We start from the raw sequence: 15475 nt of genomic DNA, 5'->3' as shown, positions 1-15475 counted from the left end.
AATTTCATTATGATTACATAAAGAAAAATATGCTGATCGAGCAAAACTATTATTCACTGATACAGATTCTTTAGCATACGAAATTAAAACGGAAGACTTTTATGCTGATATTTCTAAAGATGTTAAAAGCAAATTTGATACAAGTAAATTTGACCCAAAACACCCAGCAATTAATAATGTAGATTTTAAAGTTGGTGTTAATAAGAAAGTGATAGGAATGTTTAAAGATGAGTCTGGAGGAGCAAAGATTGAAGAATTTGTAGGATTCAGATCAAAGTTGTATTCTTACAAAATACACGGAAAAGATAACAAAAAATGTAAAGGATAAAGAAAAAAGTTGTTAAAAAGTATATAACACATGAAGATTACAAAAAATGTTTATTAAGTAAAGAAAATAAGATGATGAATATGAATGTAATAAGTTCACATTCACATGAAATTTACACAAAATTAAGCGCAAAAGACGAAAAAAGAGTTATTTTAGAATATAGTATACACACATTAGCATATGGACACTACAAACTAAAAGTAAATAATTTATAGGTCAAATAGAACAATTAGGCAAAGAGGTCAATAAAGAGGTCAATTAGGCAAAGTGGTCAAAGAGCTCAAAAATATAAATATATATAAATAAAATTGGAAAATAACAGTTATCATAAACTTATCAATGTTGAAGGAATAATTTTACCAAGTGAACCACTAACAAATTTTCAATTCATTAAATCAGCAAAAAAACTAAAACTAAAACATTTTAGAGGTGTATTTGTAAGAGATGAATTACTGGATTCTTATGGATCCAAAGGATCTAAAAATGCACAAAGAAAAGAATGTGAAATATTAAATATAGGAGATTCAAGTACGCAGGGATTTCACTGGATTTGCTGGTATAAAGACAGAGATAAAAAACTTTTGACTCTTATGGACTTTGAAAAAAGTTTTGACTCTTATGGACTACCACCGCCAGTTGAAGTTGTTAATTATTTAATAAGTCCTTTTTATTATAATAGTGATAAAGTTCAATTTGGAAATACCTCATTCTGTGGACACTGTGTTTATATGTTTAAAAAAAACTAGATAAAGGATGTGATTTTCAGAATAAGGAAATACCTCATTCTGTGGACACTGTGTTTATATGTTTAAAAAAAACTAGATAAAGGATGTGATTTTCAGAATAAGGAAATACCTCATTCTGTGGACACTGTGTTTATATGTTTAAAAAAAACTAGATGAAGGATGTGATTTTCAGAATGAGGAAATACCTCATTCTGTGGACACTGTGTTTATATGTTTAAAAAAAACTAGTTGAAGGATGTGATTTCCAGAATATTATTAATAATCTATGGTAATTTTTTAAAAAATCTATAGTAATTTAAAAAAAAAAAAAAAAGTTAAAAAAATTTTTTCTTTATATATAAAATGCCTGTTGATAAATTCGGACGCGATACTACTTCAGCTGTAGCTGTAGATGGTTTAACAATATCTCAAACTAATAATGTTCATTAGGAGAGACGGACAAAATAATGCAGCTGGTAATATTAATATGAATTCTAATAAATTAATAAACTTTACACTAGATTTACCATTTACTACTAGTCTAGTAATTCAATTATACAATAAAACTAGTCAAAACGTTACATATTGGATACAACCCCATATTACAATAACTACATCAATACCTCAATCATTGTCACCTATTAAATTATACTCAGAAACATTTAGATTTATAAACACAATTTATGGTAAAGAATATAAATTGTTAGACACTACAGACAATGCTGGTCTAGGTGTTTATCTTAAATATATGAGAATGCATGTTATTGGAGTATCTGGAAATTGTTGGGTATCTAGAGTACGCATGTATGATGCATACAATTCTCCAGTAAATACTAACTCTGTTATGCAATCTTGGACGCCATATAACGAAAATAATTACACAGTATTTCAAGGATTTGATGTAAATAGTGTATGCAAATTCATTACATCTGGTTTAGAAGACTTTTATCTTTCTTCGTGGAGCAGCGTAAATATTAAATCATTTAATAATGAAAAGTTTGGACTATTGTATCAAAAGATGCAATTGACTCTACAACTACTACCTCATTTTACAGAAATTTTACTGATTCCATGCCTAGTGTTCCTACTAGAAGAAGATTAGTAGTAACATTAAACTCTGGAGATGCACAAGTTGGATAATCTGGAAGTTTTACTGTAATAGGATATGCTTTATTTTACGCATAGAGCCTCAATGAGCTTAGATTTCAGTTATGAAATTATAGCTTAACTTAAAAAAATTGATTTATAAAAAATTACAAAAATTTTTTTTAGCTCAGAGTTTATAATTTGTAACCATAATATATTAATATATTATAGTTGTTATACTACCATTATTTTATATATTATTTTATTTTAGCTCATAAATTATAGTTAGGACAATATGTTAAATATAATAGATTATGGTTAGGACAATAGTTGAAATGAGTTAAGAATTTTATAGATAGTATAATGATTGAAATGACTTATGAGAATACAGATAAATTTATAGTTAAATATGATATGAGTTTATGGTTATAGATATAATTGAAATATGATATGAGAATATATCTTTTGGAGTCACCTGAAACTGATCTTCTGATTCTTTTTTAATACCTTTAAGCCAATCATGCTCCTATTTTGGTACTTTCTTAAAAGTTTTTTAAGATAAATAAGTTCCATTGATAGATTTTCATATCCACAGACATTTTTCTTTTCCTTTCTTTTTTATAATCTTTTTACCTGCTGCATCTGTTAATGTCTTTCCTGGCCTAAAACCAAACTATATTATTTATTGATTAAAAAAAAATGATGAATGCTTTTAATTATTTTGGTAATCATTCTTTCTAAAATTATCATTACCTGGTCAAGCATTTTTATTTCTTGATATGAACTACATTTTAATTCGCTTCCACCTCCTTTATAAATTTTACTATCCAACTTTTCTTTCAATCATTTAAAATTACTTTTATGCACAATTTTGTTGCAAAGTTGACACTTACCTACCTGCATATCTTGAAGTCATCAGCTTAGCCAATGCACCAGAAGAATCCGTAACCTTGCTGAAATGAACATTTCAAATAGTTGATTTTAATTCACTATAGATTGATACTTTTGCTGATCCACTAATTTTTTTCACTACAGATAATTTTTAGTTTTACCTGGTGGTATTAATTTTAAGAGACCATATATGAAATTGCTGCAACTTTTTAAAAAAAGATAATAGGATAGGATTTATGTTAAATTGGTAATGACAATCTATGTGCTTATAGTAAGATTTTAAGTGCTTTTATAAGTAGATTAGTAAAATATTAATGGTGTTAGGAACATATATCTATTGATCATCCCAATTTTAGTGTTTTTAACCAAAGTACACAAATGTTTGCTACTATTGCTTGGCTCAATCTTCAAGACAAAAAGTATTGTACATGGTCAAGAAATTTTGTCAGAGTGATAAGTAACATAGTAATTACCAAAGTATTCACTTATAGGGGTAAGTTTTGTGTCATCTGCAGAAAGCCCAACAAAACGTGTTATCCTGTTTTATTGTGAAATTTATTCACAATAAAACAGAATTTTGTTTTATTGAAAAAAATCTGGCATCTGGTCATTTTCATTTGAAAATAAGCAGATGGTAGATTTCAGAAACAAGTGAAGTTCAGAGTTTCTGAAATTGAGCTTTGTTTTTAGTTACTTTAATTTCTTCTAGTCTGTATTGTTTGCAAAAAAACTTATTTTCATTAGAGTTTTCTTTTTACAATCATTTCTTTTGCTGCTGTTTTTTTCTAGTTAATTTTCTATTAAAGACCTGATTTTGTTAAATTTACACATTTCAGTTAGACTTTGAATATATGTTGTTATCAAAGTTTTGAATAATAAATGTCATCAAATGTTTAGAACTAGTGTTGTATTTTTTAATGTTTGACTTGTGCAAAAACAGAAGTTTAAATATTGTTCAAACAGGTATCATTGTGTGACTATTTGATATCAGTGTACTCTGAATCTCAATAGTTAGTTTATCTGCAGTGGAAAAAGATGCTTTATAAATGGCTGATTAATAATGGCTAACTTAAAACAAAAAAGTTACCAAAATTGGCTTTTCAAAAAGCTTAATTTTCATTTTTTTGTGTGTGAAATTTGTTCACAATAAAACAGAATTCTGTTTTATTGAAAAATAAAATTCTTCAAAAATCTTTCAGGTGAATTTTGTTTTTTTACAAATATTATATGTGCGTTACAATTTGTAGTAAAATTATCAAGTTTATCTGTAAACAAGATAAATAAATATTAAATATGAAAATTAACTTTATTGAAAATGCTTTTTAAAAATTCTGACTGTCTAATTGATTGATGTTATTGTTATATTTGATGCATGTAATCTGCTGTGCCAGACTGAGCAATGAAAACCCACAGAGAAATACGAAACCTTTCTATTGAAAAGAACTTTTTATATAAAGGAGGATTTATTTTAAGAAGAAAAAGCTTATACATAAATCATAGTCAACAGTAATTTTATCATTAAAGTATAACTAAAAAAAAAAAAACTTGAAAAAAAACAAAATAAAAACAGGACACATAAGCAGGCCTTGTTTTAAAAATGCTTAACACAATAGCTTAATGTGAAACGCAATAGCTTAATGTGAATTTGGCATCATAAAATTCTCTTTATTTTTTATTTTTAAAGACATTAACTTTTTTAAATTACTAAAATAATATCAATTACCACACAACAAGTTAAAAATTATTTAACTTCTTTTTTATTATTACCACAGGGGAATGTTTTTTTATTATTATTATTATTTTTTTGATATTAAATAAATAAATTTATTACATTTTTAAAATGTTTGGTATTAACAAAAATCTTTCTTTTCTTGACATTTGCATAAATAAGAATGTTAAATTTTTGAATTTTTAAATGATTATTTCTTAAATTTCTAATTGCTGCTTCCCAACTAAAAATGATTTTTTATTAAAAAAAAATTAGTGAGTAAAAAATAAAAAAATTACATAAATTTATTTACTTAATTTATTAAAATTTTATTATTTTATTAATGATTTTTTTGTGAAAGCAAGAATTATTTTTCCAAACATATATATTTTTTAAATCTAAATTAAATTATATATTTTTTTTTATCAGAATAAATCATATATTTTTATTAAATTAGTTTTAAATTAAAGCATATATTTTTTATCAGAATTAAATTATATTATTATATAATGCTTCAAGCTTAAAGTATTAGTGTTTTTCAAGCAAAAAAATCAATCATTACAATAAAATAAAAACAAAATAAATTTTTAATTTTATTTGAGTTTTTTCCATTAGTAAATAGCGCTTATATCTAACATAATTGTCATTCAAACTTTTGTAACAAAGTTAATGTGGTTTTTTTGAAAATGAATTACTTTTTTTATATTACTGCTTACAAAATAATTTAAAAGTTAAAAAATGATAAAAAGTCGCTTAACCAAAATTGCTTACGTAAAATCGCTTAAAGCATACGTAAATCGCTCTATGCATAATGTTTTAAAACAAGGCCTGATAAGTATACATAGATCTTCATTAAATACAAATGTTTAACTTAAAAACAAATATATTTTATATATAAAAATATATATTAAACAATATATATTTTTTGTTTTTATGCTAATTTACCTCCCCAAGGCAGAGAAGGCCACTACAGACAAGGAGGCTACTTAATTGTGGTTATAACCCTCTTTTAACTCTATAACTCCAAAACACAAATCTTGATGAACAATGCTGATGTCAGTGAAACAATTTGAGTGCAGTACTACCAGGGATGTGGTGGAGATTGAACTCAGAACCTCTCGCTTATGAACCGAGCGCTCTACCACTACACCACTACTGCATTTATACACATGCATAGATATATCAATATTTTAAATGAATAAATATAGAATGATAGGAGGTATAAGATAAAAAAACAACCCAAACTTCACCCAAATTTGTAAAGCACTAATGTTTTTGAAGAAATATGGATAGTGAGAGATGTGAGTTCAATACCAAATATAAAAGATTTAAAATAAAATAAAATATATATATATATATATATATATACATACATATATATATATATATATATATATATATATATATATATATATATATATATATATATATATATATATATATATAAATATAAATATATATATAAAAGTAAAATAAGATAAATATATAAAATAAAATATAAATAGAAAATTAAAAAAATAACAAAAAACAATAGACTAAAATGTAAACGCTAATATATAGTAATAAAAATCATTATATTTTAATAGAAAAATACTCAACTACACTACCAATGTGATATTTGCTGTTAGATAAAACTTATTATTATTATTATAAAAGCAACAAGTTGCTAAAATTAGTACTTATTGGATAAATAAACTCATGCCGATATAGAAATATATATAAAATTATAAAAACAACAAAACTATACAAAGTTTAACACAGCCATAGATACCGAGATTGAATGTTGCTAACCAATCAAAAAAACAGGTTTCAAATAAAATTTAGCTACAACCACAAAAACAGGAAATGAAACCACTACAATGTCAATGACCCAGCCAAACTTCAAATTAGCTATGATGGATTTAACATCTATACAAAGGATTTATATTATCTTCTGGTTCTGAAAGCTAGCTCAGAATTCTATACCAATTTAAAAAATATATAAAAATTTTTCAGAGGTGAATGGCTAAGGAAAATAAACTGGTTTTTTTGATACTATGTATTTAATTTATGTTACATCACTTACGTTACCGAGCAATTATTGTCATGGATTTTTTATATCTATTATTAAGAGTTAGAGTTACGTAACAAAAGAATTGCAAAAGTATTGAGCTCATTCATTAAAAATAATTCACAGAGGAAATTTTAAAAAACTGGTGGCACTCTTTCTGAGTGATTTTTCATAATATTTATGAAAGTTATCAAATCGAAAACAGTTTTTCAGCAAGACCAAGAGCAAAAATAATTTTGAAAAATTATTATTTACAATTATTAGTATTACAACTTTATTAATACTTATTTGAGTCGTTTAAATAAGAAAATCTTTGATTTGTGGAAGTTCTTACTTACACTTCTTACGCTTATGCTTATTGCCTTATTTTCATAAGGTTGAATTTTTAAAATGCTGCAAAGTATTTACATTTAAATCTTTTAAAAATTTTTTGACATAAAAACTGCTGTCACAGTTTAGGAGGAAGAGGAGGTTCAGGTATATGTGATCGTTTGTGACAGGAGGGAAGAGGTTAAGAATTGACAAATATAGGGTGACATGCTTTATGGATGAGCCTCCTTAATTGCATTTACAAACGATTTGTTTTACAAAAACAAAAATAAAAAATTTTTTAACTAATTTTTTTTATATTAGGAGAATAGCAAATAATCCTTTTTTTTTTTTTAATGCCAAAATAAAAATATCTATATAATTCTTATTTTTATTTATTTATTTATATTTATATGTCAACCAAAATAAGAATAAATAAACAAATAAAAAAGATCAATATAAATAATTTTAATTAACAATAAAATTTTTTTCTAAATTCTCTAAATATAAAATGTTTTAGTAACAACCTTGTCAAACCAACGAGATGAAATAAGAGTTACTTAATGGCATAATTTATTTTGTTAACAAAAAAACTTTAATAAATGTAGATTTAACTTATGTTACACAAGTTTAAAATAAAAATGTGCTTTAACTAAGCATCGTTATTCAAAACTTAAAATTTTAAAATGTATCATTTAATATTCTTTCTTATATATTACTATTAAACTTAAGTTTTTTAATTAAATTTTGGAAAAAACAAAACTTTATCATGTTTTTGTTGACTTCAGTTTTATAAAAATTGTAAAAGTTCTTTCGTTATTTTCTTAAAATATATATATTTTATAAAGTATAAAATCTGATTATCAACAATTTGTACATGTTAGCTCCATTTTCACGCTAAATTAATTCTAATTATGCAAATAAATTCTTGGTTAAAATAACATTTTGCAGTGGTACTTTTTTATCATGAGAAAAACCGTAACTTTCCAAAGCATAAAAATGACTTAAATGAATTAATTTTAGTTCTAAAATTTAGTACTAAAAGTATATTTTAAATAAACTTTCATGTGTGTACATCAATATTCATTTTCTAAAAGTTGACAAAAAAGAGAATAAAGTTTGACTACTTTTTCATTTTCCGCCTTGGGATTGCCCATATATATGTTGAATTTTAATTTATAATATTTTGTTTTTTTCTATGCTTTTTTTTTTCTCTTCTTGTTCTTGTAATAAAGCTGAAGAGTATAGAAATGTTAGTTGACATTATGATAGATGCAAACATTTGTAAAGTTGTAAAGTGGTGCATGAAAATAAAGTTTACTTCTGCTATAAATAATAGCTGATTTCAAATTTATTTTAAAAAAGCAGCACCAAAAAAAAAATTATTTTTATATAAAATTGCATTATTTTAGATTTTTTTGTAGTCTACCTGGTTTATATTTTAGTATTGTTTTACTCTTGGAATTTCGGGTAGTGATCATCGTCAATTTTTGTTTGGTTGTGAAGAAGAAGTAGAGTCAGATGAATGGATTTCAGCCATAAAAGAATCGAGGTTTTTGTATTTTTTATGTAAAAGTATTATAAGTTGTATTGGTATTTTAACATTGAGAGTTTTTTCAAGAGCAAAAATTATTAATGTATTCCAAATTTTTTTCAGGGCAAAATCAAAAACTCTTTCCATATTCTCTAGTGTAAAATTGAATACTTGAGAAATTAAGTTAAATATTATACACTTGAGAAAACAAAAATTTTTCCTAAGGAGAATTCTCAAAATATGTTAAAAAAAAACTTTTTAAAGATCATAAAATTTTTTTGTTTTTGATTTAGTTAAAAAAAAGTATTAAGACTTTAGAAAACATTTTTTTATTGAAAATGAATTTTAATAAACACAAACTGTCAATTATCTAACAATTTTGTACACTTACTTTGCTCCACCAACACAAAATTCCCAGGTGTAAACTGTTTTTTGTCATTTTGAGTCATAGAGTCTAAGTTATGTAAATTTGTAAATTATGTCTACTTTCATATAAATTTAGTTTTTTAAAAGTTATAAATCATTATAAGTTTGTTTTTCTCATGTTGAAACTTTACATAATGGAACACATCAGAATGTTGAATGTTGAATCAAGGTAGATATTTTTCAATTTCATACAGGTATAAACATGTCATTCAGCACAATAAGAACCAAGAAGCAATGGTGCAAGAGACATTAGCAAAGCTTCATTGTGTAGAAGATGAAAAAGAAAGATATAAAAAGGAAATTTCAGATTATTGGGCTGAAATAAATAGACTCAAGATGGAGGTAGTTTATATTTTATTTAACTATTGAGCAGACATAAATTGACTAAATTAGGAAGTTTTTGTTGGGTAAAACAATTAGATTAAAGATGAAAGTACTTTCAATTTTATATACTAAATTGAAGTTTGTTTTTAAAGTTTTATTTTCTTTATACCTTTAATGTAATATTTGTTTTTAATTTAATATTTCTTGTAATAAAGTTATGTACCTTGAGAAAGAACTCAAAAAGTTCTATGGGAGAACGATTAGTTCAAGAACCATTTTATCATGAAACCGAGTTATTAAAACACCAATACTCTTTGAATGATATTAAAAAGATAAAAAAGGTATTTTTTCACTTGGTTACTTTGTGTGTGTGTGTTTTTTTCTGTTTAATTAAGTGAATTTCATTTTTTTGTGTTAAATACTGTACTATAATTACAGTACTAAAAAACACAAATATTTGTATTTTTTTATGGTTTTTTTACTTTAGTTACAGAGTTTTGTGAGATCATGGCTAGTTCATAAAAGATGGAAAATTCTGGTCAAGTCCTTTGTTGATACATTCACAATTACCAACTTCCAAGAGCGGAATAAGGTTTTACTTTGTTTTGTTAACCTCTTATGTTAAAATATGTCAAGAATATTTTAGTTACTGAATCAGTCATAATTCAATAAAATTCTGTTGAATTCGTAAAAATTACTCAAGGCTTCGAAGAATCAAAATATACTACAATATTATTTATGATATATCATAAGTAATATTAAAATATATTATATTATTTATTCATAAGGTTATTTATTCATAATAGCGTAATACTATAAATGATATATTATTTTATTAAAATGAAAATTATTTTTAAGTTATATAAAGTTTAAAAAAAATTTGATTAAATAAAAATTACAACATATACTAAAATAAAAATGTTTTTCTAAATATGAAAAATATTTTTCAAAAATATTCTTCTTTGTGTCTTTGGATGAGATGAAAGTTAAAAATAATTGTAACATTGCATCAGCTCAAAAAATTCATATTTTATAACAGTTTTTTCAAATTAAAGTTTTTTTTTAATAAATTTAAAATTTAACATTTAAAAAATATTCACTGTTAAAAAGTTTTAAACACAAGTTTGCTTTCTTCAAAACAATAGTTTATTGTTTGCTTTTATGCAGTATATTTATTATGACTGTAATTTTTTTATAGTTGTTATGGCAACTAATAACATCTGAAGAAGGTTATGCTCAACAAATGAATACCTTAGTCAATGTGTTCCTAAAACCAATGAAAAATTTATCGTACTCTTCCAGTCAAACACTTTCAAATGAAGAACATGCAAAGATATTTTCTAAAAGGTAATGTTTTCAGGATTTGATTTATTAATATAACATATATCTCAAGAAAAACAATTTGTTTATGTAACATATCTCAAGACAGACAATTGCTAAGAAATGAAGTTGATTTTAATAGTACTTAGTTATTTGTTATGATTATTTAAAGAGTTGTAAAATTTATAAATAATTTGTGACAAAATATAAATAGAAAAGGATAAAAATGTGATTTCAACCTTTTTTTTTTTTTCTATTGTTTGTTGATTTTTTTTATAAGTCTATATAGTAATGAACTTTTACATTAATTTTTAGTAGTACAATTTGTTTCAACTTTTTAAAATTGTTCCTTAAATTCTTCTTTTTTTTTTTAAAGTCACTCAATTTTGGTGATGCATCAAATAATGATGGCACGCATCGAATGTATTACAAAACATTGGCCTGCTATTCAAATAGGTAATAACAAGACTTAAACTTTTTTATAATTTATAATATATTTTTTTCTAATCCTCTGTTATAAAACATAAAATAAAACTATAAAAAGTTTCTTTTGTTTCAGTGACTTGTAATAGTATACAGGTGACCAAGAGATTGTTATTAAATCTACTAAATGTTATATTTGATCCAGAAAGCAGACTAAGAGTTTGGACACAAACTTCTAAAGTTCATGTCACTCACACTGTATTTGTAGTTTAATTGTCAAATGTCATTTCTTTTATAGAATTTAATGTAAATTAAATTAATTATCATTTGTTATTTCAATAATTATCATTAGTTATCTCAATAATTATCATTAAACTGTTATATAAAATACTTACTATATAAAATGTTATATAAAATACTAATATATAAACTGTTATATAAAATACTTACTATATAAAATGTTGTATAAAATACTAATATATAAACTGTTATATAAAATACTTACTATATAAAATGTTATATAAAATACTAATATATAAACTGTTATATAAAATACTTACTATATAAAATGTTGTATAAAATACTAATATATAAACTGTTATATAAAATACTTAAAAAATAAATTGGTTTTGATTAAGAGACTTTTTTTGTAAGAATTAGGCAAAATTAGCAAGTTAAAATGTTGAGTTCTTCGATTTTCATAAAATTTTTAGGTATAGCTTTAAGCCATTCCAGAAGTAAAACTTTAAAATTTGAGATCATAATTTTCACCAAATCAAGTTGATTCAAAAATTATTTTGATTTAAAGTTTAATAAAATCAAGTGTTTTGTTTTCCAACCTGCTGGAAAGCAGTATCTGTTATCCCAATTTTCAAAAATTCTGGAGAGCAATCTGACTACAGTCCTATTAGTCTTCTTCCTATCATAAGCAAGGTTTTTGAGTCTTTAATTAACAAACAATTAATCTTGAATCTAATAACTTACTTTCTGATCATCAATATAAATTTCGATTTTCTTGTTCTACTGCTAATTTGTTAACGTTAATAACTTTAATAACCTTAACGTTAATAATGTTAATAATAGGTTTAATAGTGCATTAGATAAATGTGGTTAAGACTGTCGCTCTCGACAGTTCTAAAGTCTTTAATAAAGTTTGATCTTCTCCATGCTGGTCTTCTCCATAAGCTCTCTTCTTACAGTGTATCAGGAGCCATCTACTAAAATTAATTATACTCAATTAAGTTTCATCTTTTATTGTGATCGTTCTTCTTATTTATCTAGTTTTTTTCCTTTAACATCAGTTCTTTGAAATTTGCTCCCTTTATCTTGTTTTCCTGATTCTTATAATTTGCAGTCTTTTAAGTTGTCTGTTAATCGTTATCTGGCTTTATAAACTTCATCTTTTCTCTTCCAGTAACTTCTAAGGGATAGCGATAGTGAGAAAATTCAGTATTATATTCAGGTCGGTTTTTGAAATTTTCCAAAAATTTTTTCCACTTAATCGGCAAAATATCAGTGCCATACATCAATAAACAATTTTGATGAGGAAAAAAAAATGGTTTATTGAGCCCCAATTTATTAAAGAATCAGAAAAAGCATTTTCAAATAGTGTTTTTATTTAAACCAGAAAATTTTAATGAGTGTACAAATCAAAGTCTTCATCAATGTTCTGCTCGTCTTCTTCAACTGATCACTTCTTAATAACAGCTTTTGAAATGTTTTGTTTAATGTAAACAAGTGTTTCAATTGTGTCTGATTTTAACAATGTTCTTTTGCATGTACCAATGTTTCTTGCTTGTGAAAACACTCTCTCAGATGACATTGATGATGCTGGAATACACAACATTTTTCTGGCTGCTCCTGCCAAAAAGGTAGTTAGGGAGACTCTTTCACCAATTTAAGATGTCAAAATTTTTTGGTGGAAAGCCTAGTCGCTTGTACGCTTCCATTTCAGTTTGAAATGGTGATGTTTTAGACGTGGTAAAATGAGGTAATACCTGGCTGTTGTGGCTCATCATCTCTTGAAGGAGTGCCTCAGGTGGGGAAAGGTCTTGTTGCTCTTGAGGTGTGCTTGCTGCTAGCAAATGTTGCATCTTTTGGGCTTGCTCATCTCCTAAAGCACATCTTTTTAACTGCGACTTTTCTCTTATAAATTTTGGTAGTAAGTGACCTTTAAATTTGGGGTCAAGGAAATGAGCTAGTGCCTTGTTGCTCAAACCTGAGGCACACTCTAGAAACCTTTTGCTGAGATTTGATAGTAGTTTGGACACTAAATTAGTTGTGATGGTATCGCATGGTAAAATTAATAGTTTAATTTTTTCTTGAGTATCAAATAAGCCAGGAATCATTAAATGATTGTAGGATACTTTTCTGAAGACACAATATCTGTGAAGTCACTGAACACTTGTAAAAATGGAACAATTTTTTGAATTACTTCAAAATGCTCTTGCGTAGGGATAAGCTATCTTAAAATGTCATCAGTTTTTAAGTTGCTATTTGTAATAGCTTCCAATGCTGGTTTGAGATGTAAAATAGAGATCATGCACATAAACCCAGTATTCCATCTCGCCTTGCATGGTGTGATGATTTTTTTAAAGTTGATTTTTTCTTCTCTGGGATCAAAGAGGGATCAAAGGTTCTTCTCTGACTAGCAATTGACTTGTTCTTGAAGCAAGCTTTTTGCAAGCTTGGAACGTCTCATTAACTTCCTCTACAGAACTGACACCTTGTGTTATTACCAAGTTGTGTTATTACCAAGTTGTGCTATTACCAAGTTGTGTTATTACCAAGTTGTGTTATTACCAAGTTGTGTTATTACCAAGTTGTGTTATTACTAAGTTGTGTTATTACCAAGTGGAAAATATGTGAAGTACAAGTAGTATTTTCAGTGATCATTGATGATTTCTTCATTGTTGACAACATGTTAGACAAGCCCAAAAGATGCAACATTTCTCCATCAGTATTTCTTATGCTCTTTGTACAAATATATTCAAAACTATCTATAGCAGCACTAACAATTTTGTTTCTTCAGAGTTCTCCTTTTTCTTTCCTTGTCTTACCTGTTTGAAGTGCATACTTTGAAACTATATTAGCCCTATACCACCACTATACTGACCTTTGATAGGTAATCTTAATACCATGTAGATTTATCTATTTTCATTTATTATTTTTATTTCAATGTGATTTATCTATTCTGCTACTAAAATATGAATAAAATATAAATTGTATAAATTGTTACAGAAATTATTTATATCTGTTGAATAATTTTTATTTGATAAAATTTAATCTTAACACAGAACTAATACATTTCTTTAATGCAGTTAACACTAATCAGGTTTTTTATTTTTCTTAGATGAGATATTAGCAGATATTATGAGTTCAATACCTATATATATTGATTACATAAAAAACCATCCACTCTCATTAAGAGTAAGTTTTGTCTGTTCATTTATTTTTTGTTTTAAAAAATTTCAATGAAGTTTTTTTTCTTTTATTACTCTTAACTAATACATGTACCAGAAAAAATCTGTTCTGATGTGGCGTTACCAGAAAAAATCAGTTCTGATGTGGTGTTACCAGAAAATATCTGTTCTGATGTGTTGTTACCATAAAAAATCTGTTCTGATGTGGTGTTACCAGAAAAAATCTGTTCTGATGTGTTGTTACCATAAAAAATCTGTTCTGATGTGGTGTTACCATAAAAAATCTGTTCTGATGTGTTGTTACCATAAAAAATCTGTTCTGATGTGGTGTTACCATAAAAAATCTGTTCTGATGCGGTGTTACCAGAAAAAATCTGTTCTGATGTGGTGTTACCATAAAAAATCTGTTCTGATGTGTTGTTACCATAAAAAATCTGTTCTGATGTGGTGTTACCATAAAAAATCTGTTCTGATGTGGTGTTACCAGAAACTGTGCATTATTTTAAATACTTAATTGTTTTAATATATTTATTGTATTAGTGTTATTGAAAATTTTAACAACTCAAATATTAAAACAATTAGTGTTAAAATGTCATCAAATAAAGATAAAGAAAAAATAGTGCATTTTGTCATTGAAAATCCTAGTGTATCTGACAAAACAATTTCTAAAGAGTTGCAGATTGCTTTGAGAACAGTGCAAAAAGTTTGTGAAACAATTTAAGGACACTGGTAAAATCAAAAGAAAATCAGGAAGTGGAAGAAAAAGGTTAGAAATCCAGAGATTTTCAGAAATCGTAAGAGAAATTTTTGTTATAAATCTTATAAAAAGAAAAATGTTCCTCTTTGTAAGGAAAATCAAGAAAATGTTGCAAATCATCATTCAAAGCTTATCCACAAAAAATTATGTGCTTAAAAATCTTGGTTATTGA

The 15475-nt window shown here is 25.5% G+C and overlaps 1 protein-coding gene across 1 annotated transcript in view; it reads left to right on the top strand.

Annotated features, from left to right (window-relative positions):
* The window catches only part of LOC100202895 (ras-specific guanine nucleotide-releasing factor 1), an 82858-nt gene that overhangs the window by 15439 nt on the left and 51944 nt on the right, over nucleotides 1–15475 (top strand). Inside the window, exons 2-8 of the mRNA XM_065815523.1 lie at nucleotides 8543–8649; nucleotides 9252–9399; nucleotides 9597–9722; nucleotides 9869–9973; nucleotides 10580–10728; nucleotides 11078–11157; nucleotides 14477–14553. Of these exons, the coding sequence (XP_065671595.1) occupies nucleotides 8543–8649; nucleotides 9252–9399; nucleotides 9597–9722; nucleotides 9869–9973; nucleotides 10580–10728; nucleotides 11078–11157; nucleotides 14477–14553 (792 nt within the window). The remainder of the gene's footprint in view (nucleotides 1–8542; nucleotides 8650–9251; nucleotides 9400–9596; nucleotides 9723–9868; nucleotides 9974–10579; nucleotides 10729–11077; nucleotides 11158–14476; nucleotides 14554–15475) is intronic.

Source organism: Hydra vulgaris, chromosome 13 (assembly GCF_038396675.1).
Source record: "Hydra vulgaris chromosome 13, alternate assembly HydraT2T_AEP".
In the NCBI taxonomy this organism is placed as follows: Eukaryota; Metazoa; Cnidaria; class Hydrozoa; order Anthoathecata; family Hydridae; genus Hydra; species Hydra vulgaris.
This window is presented reverse-complemented; position numbering and strand designations above follow the sequence as displayed.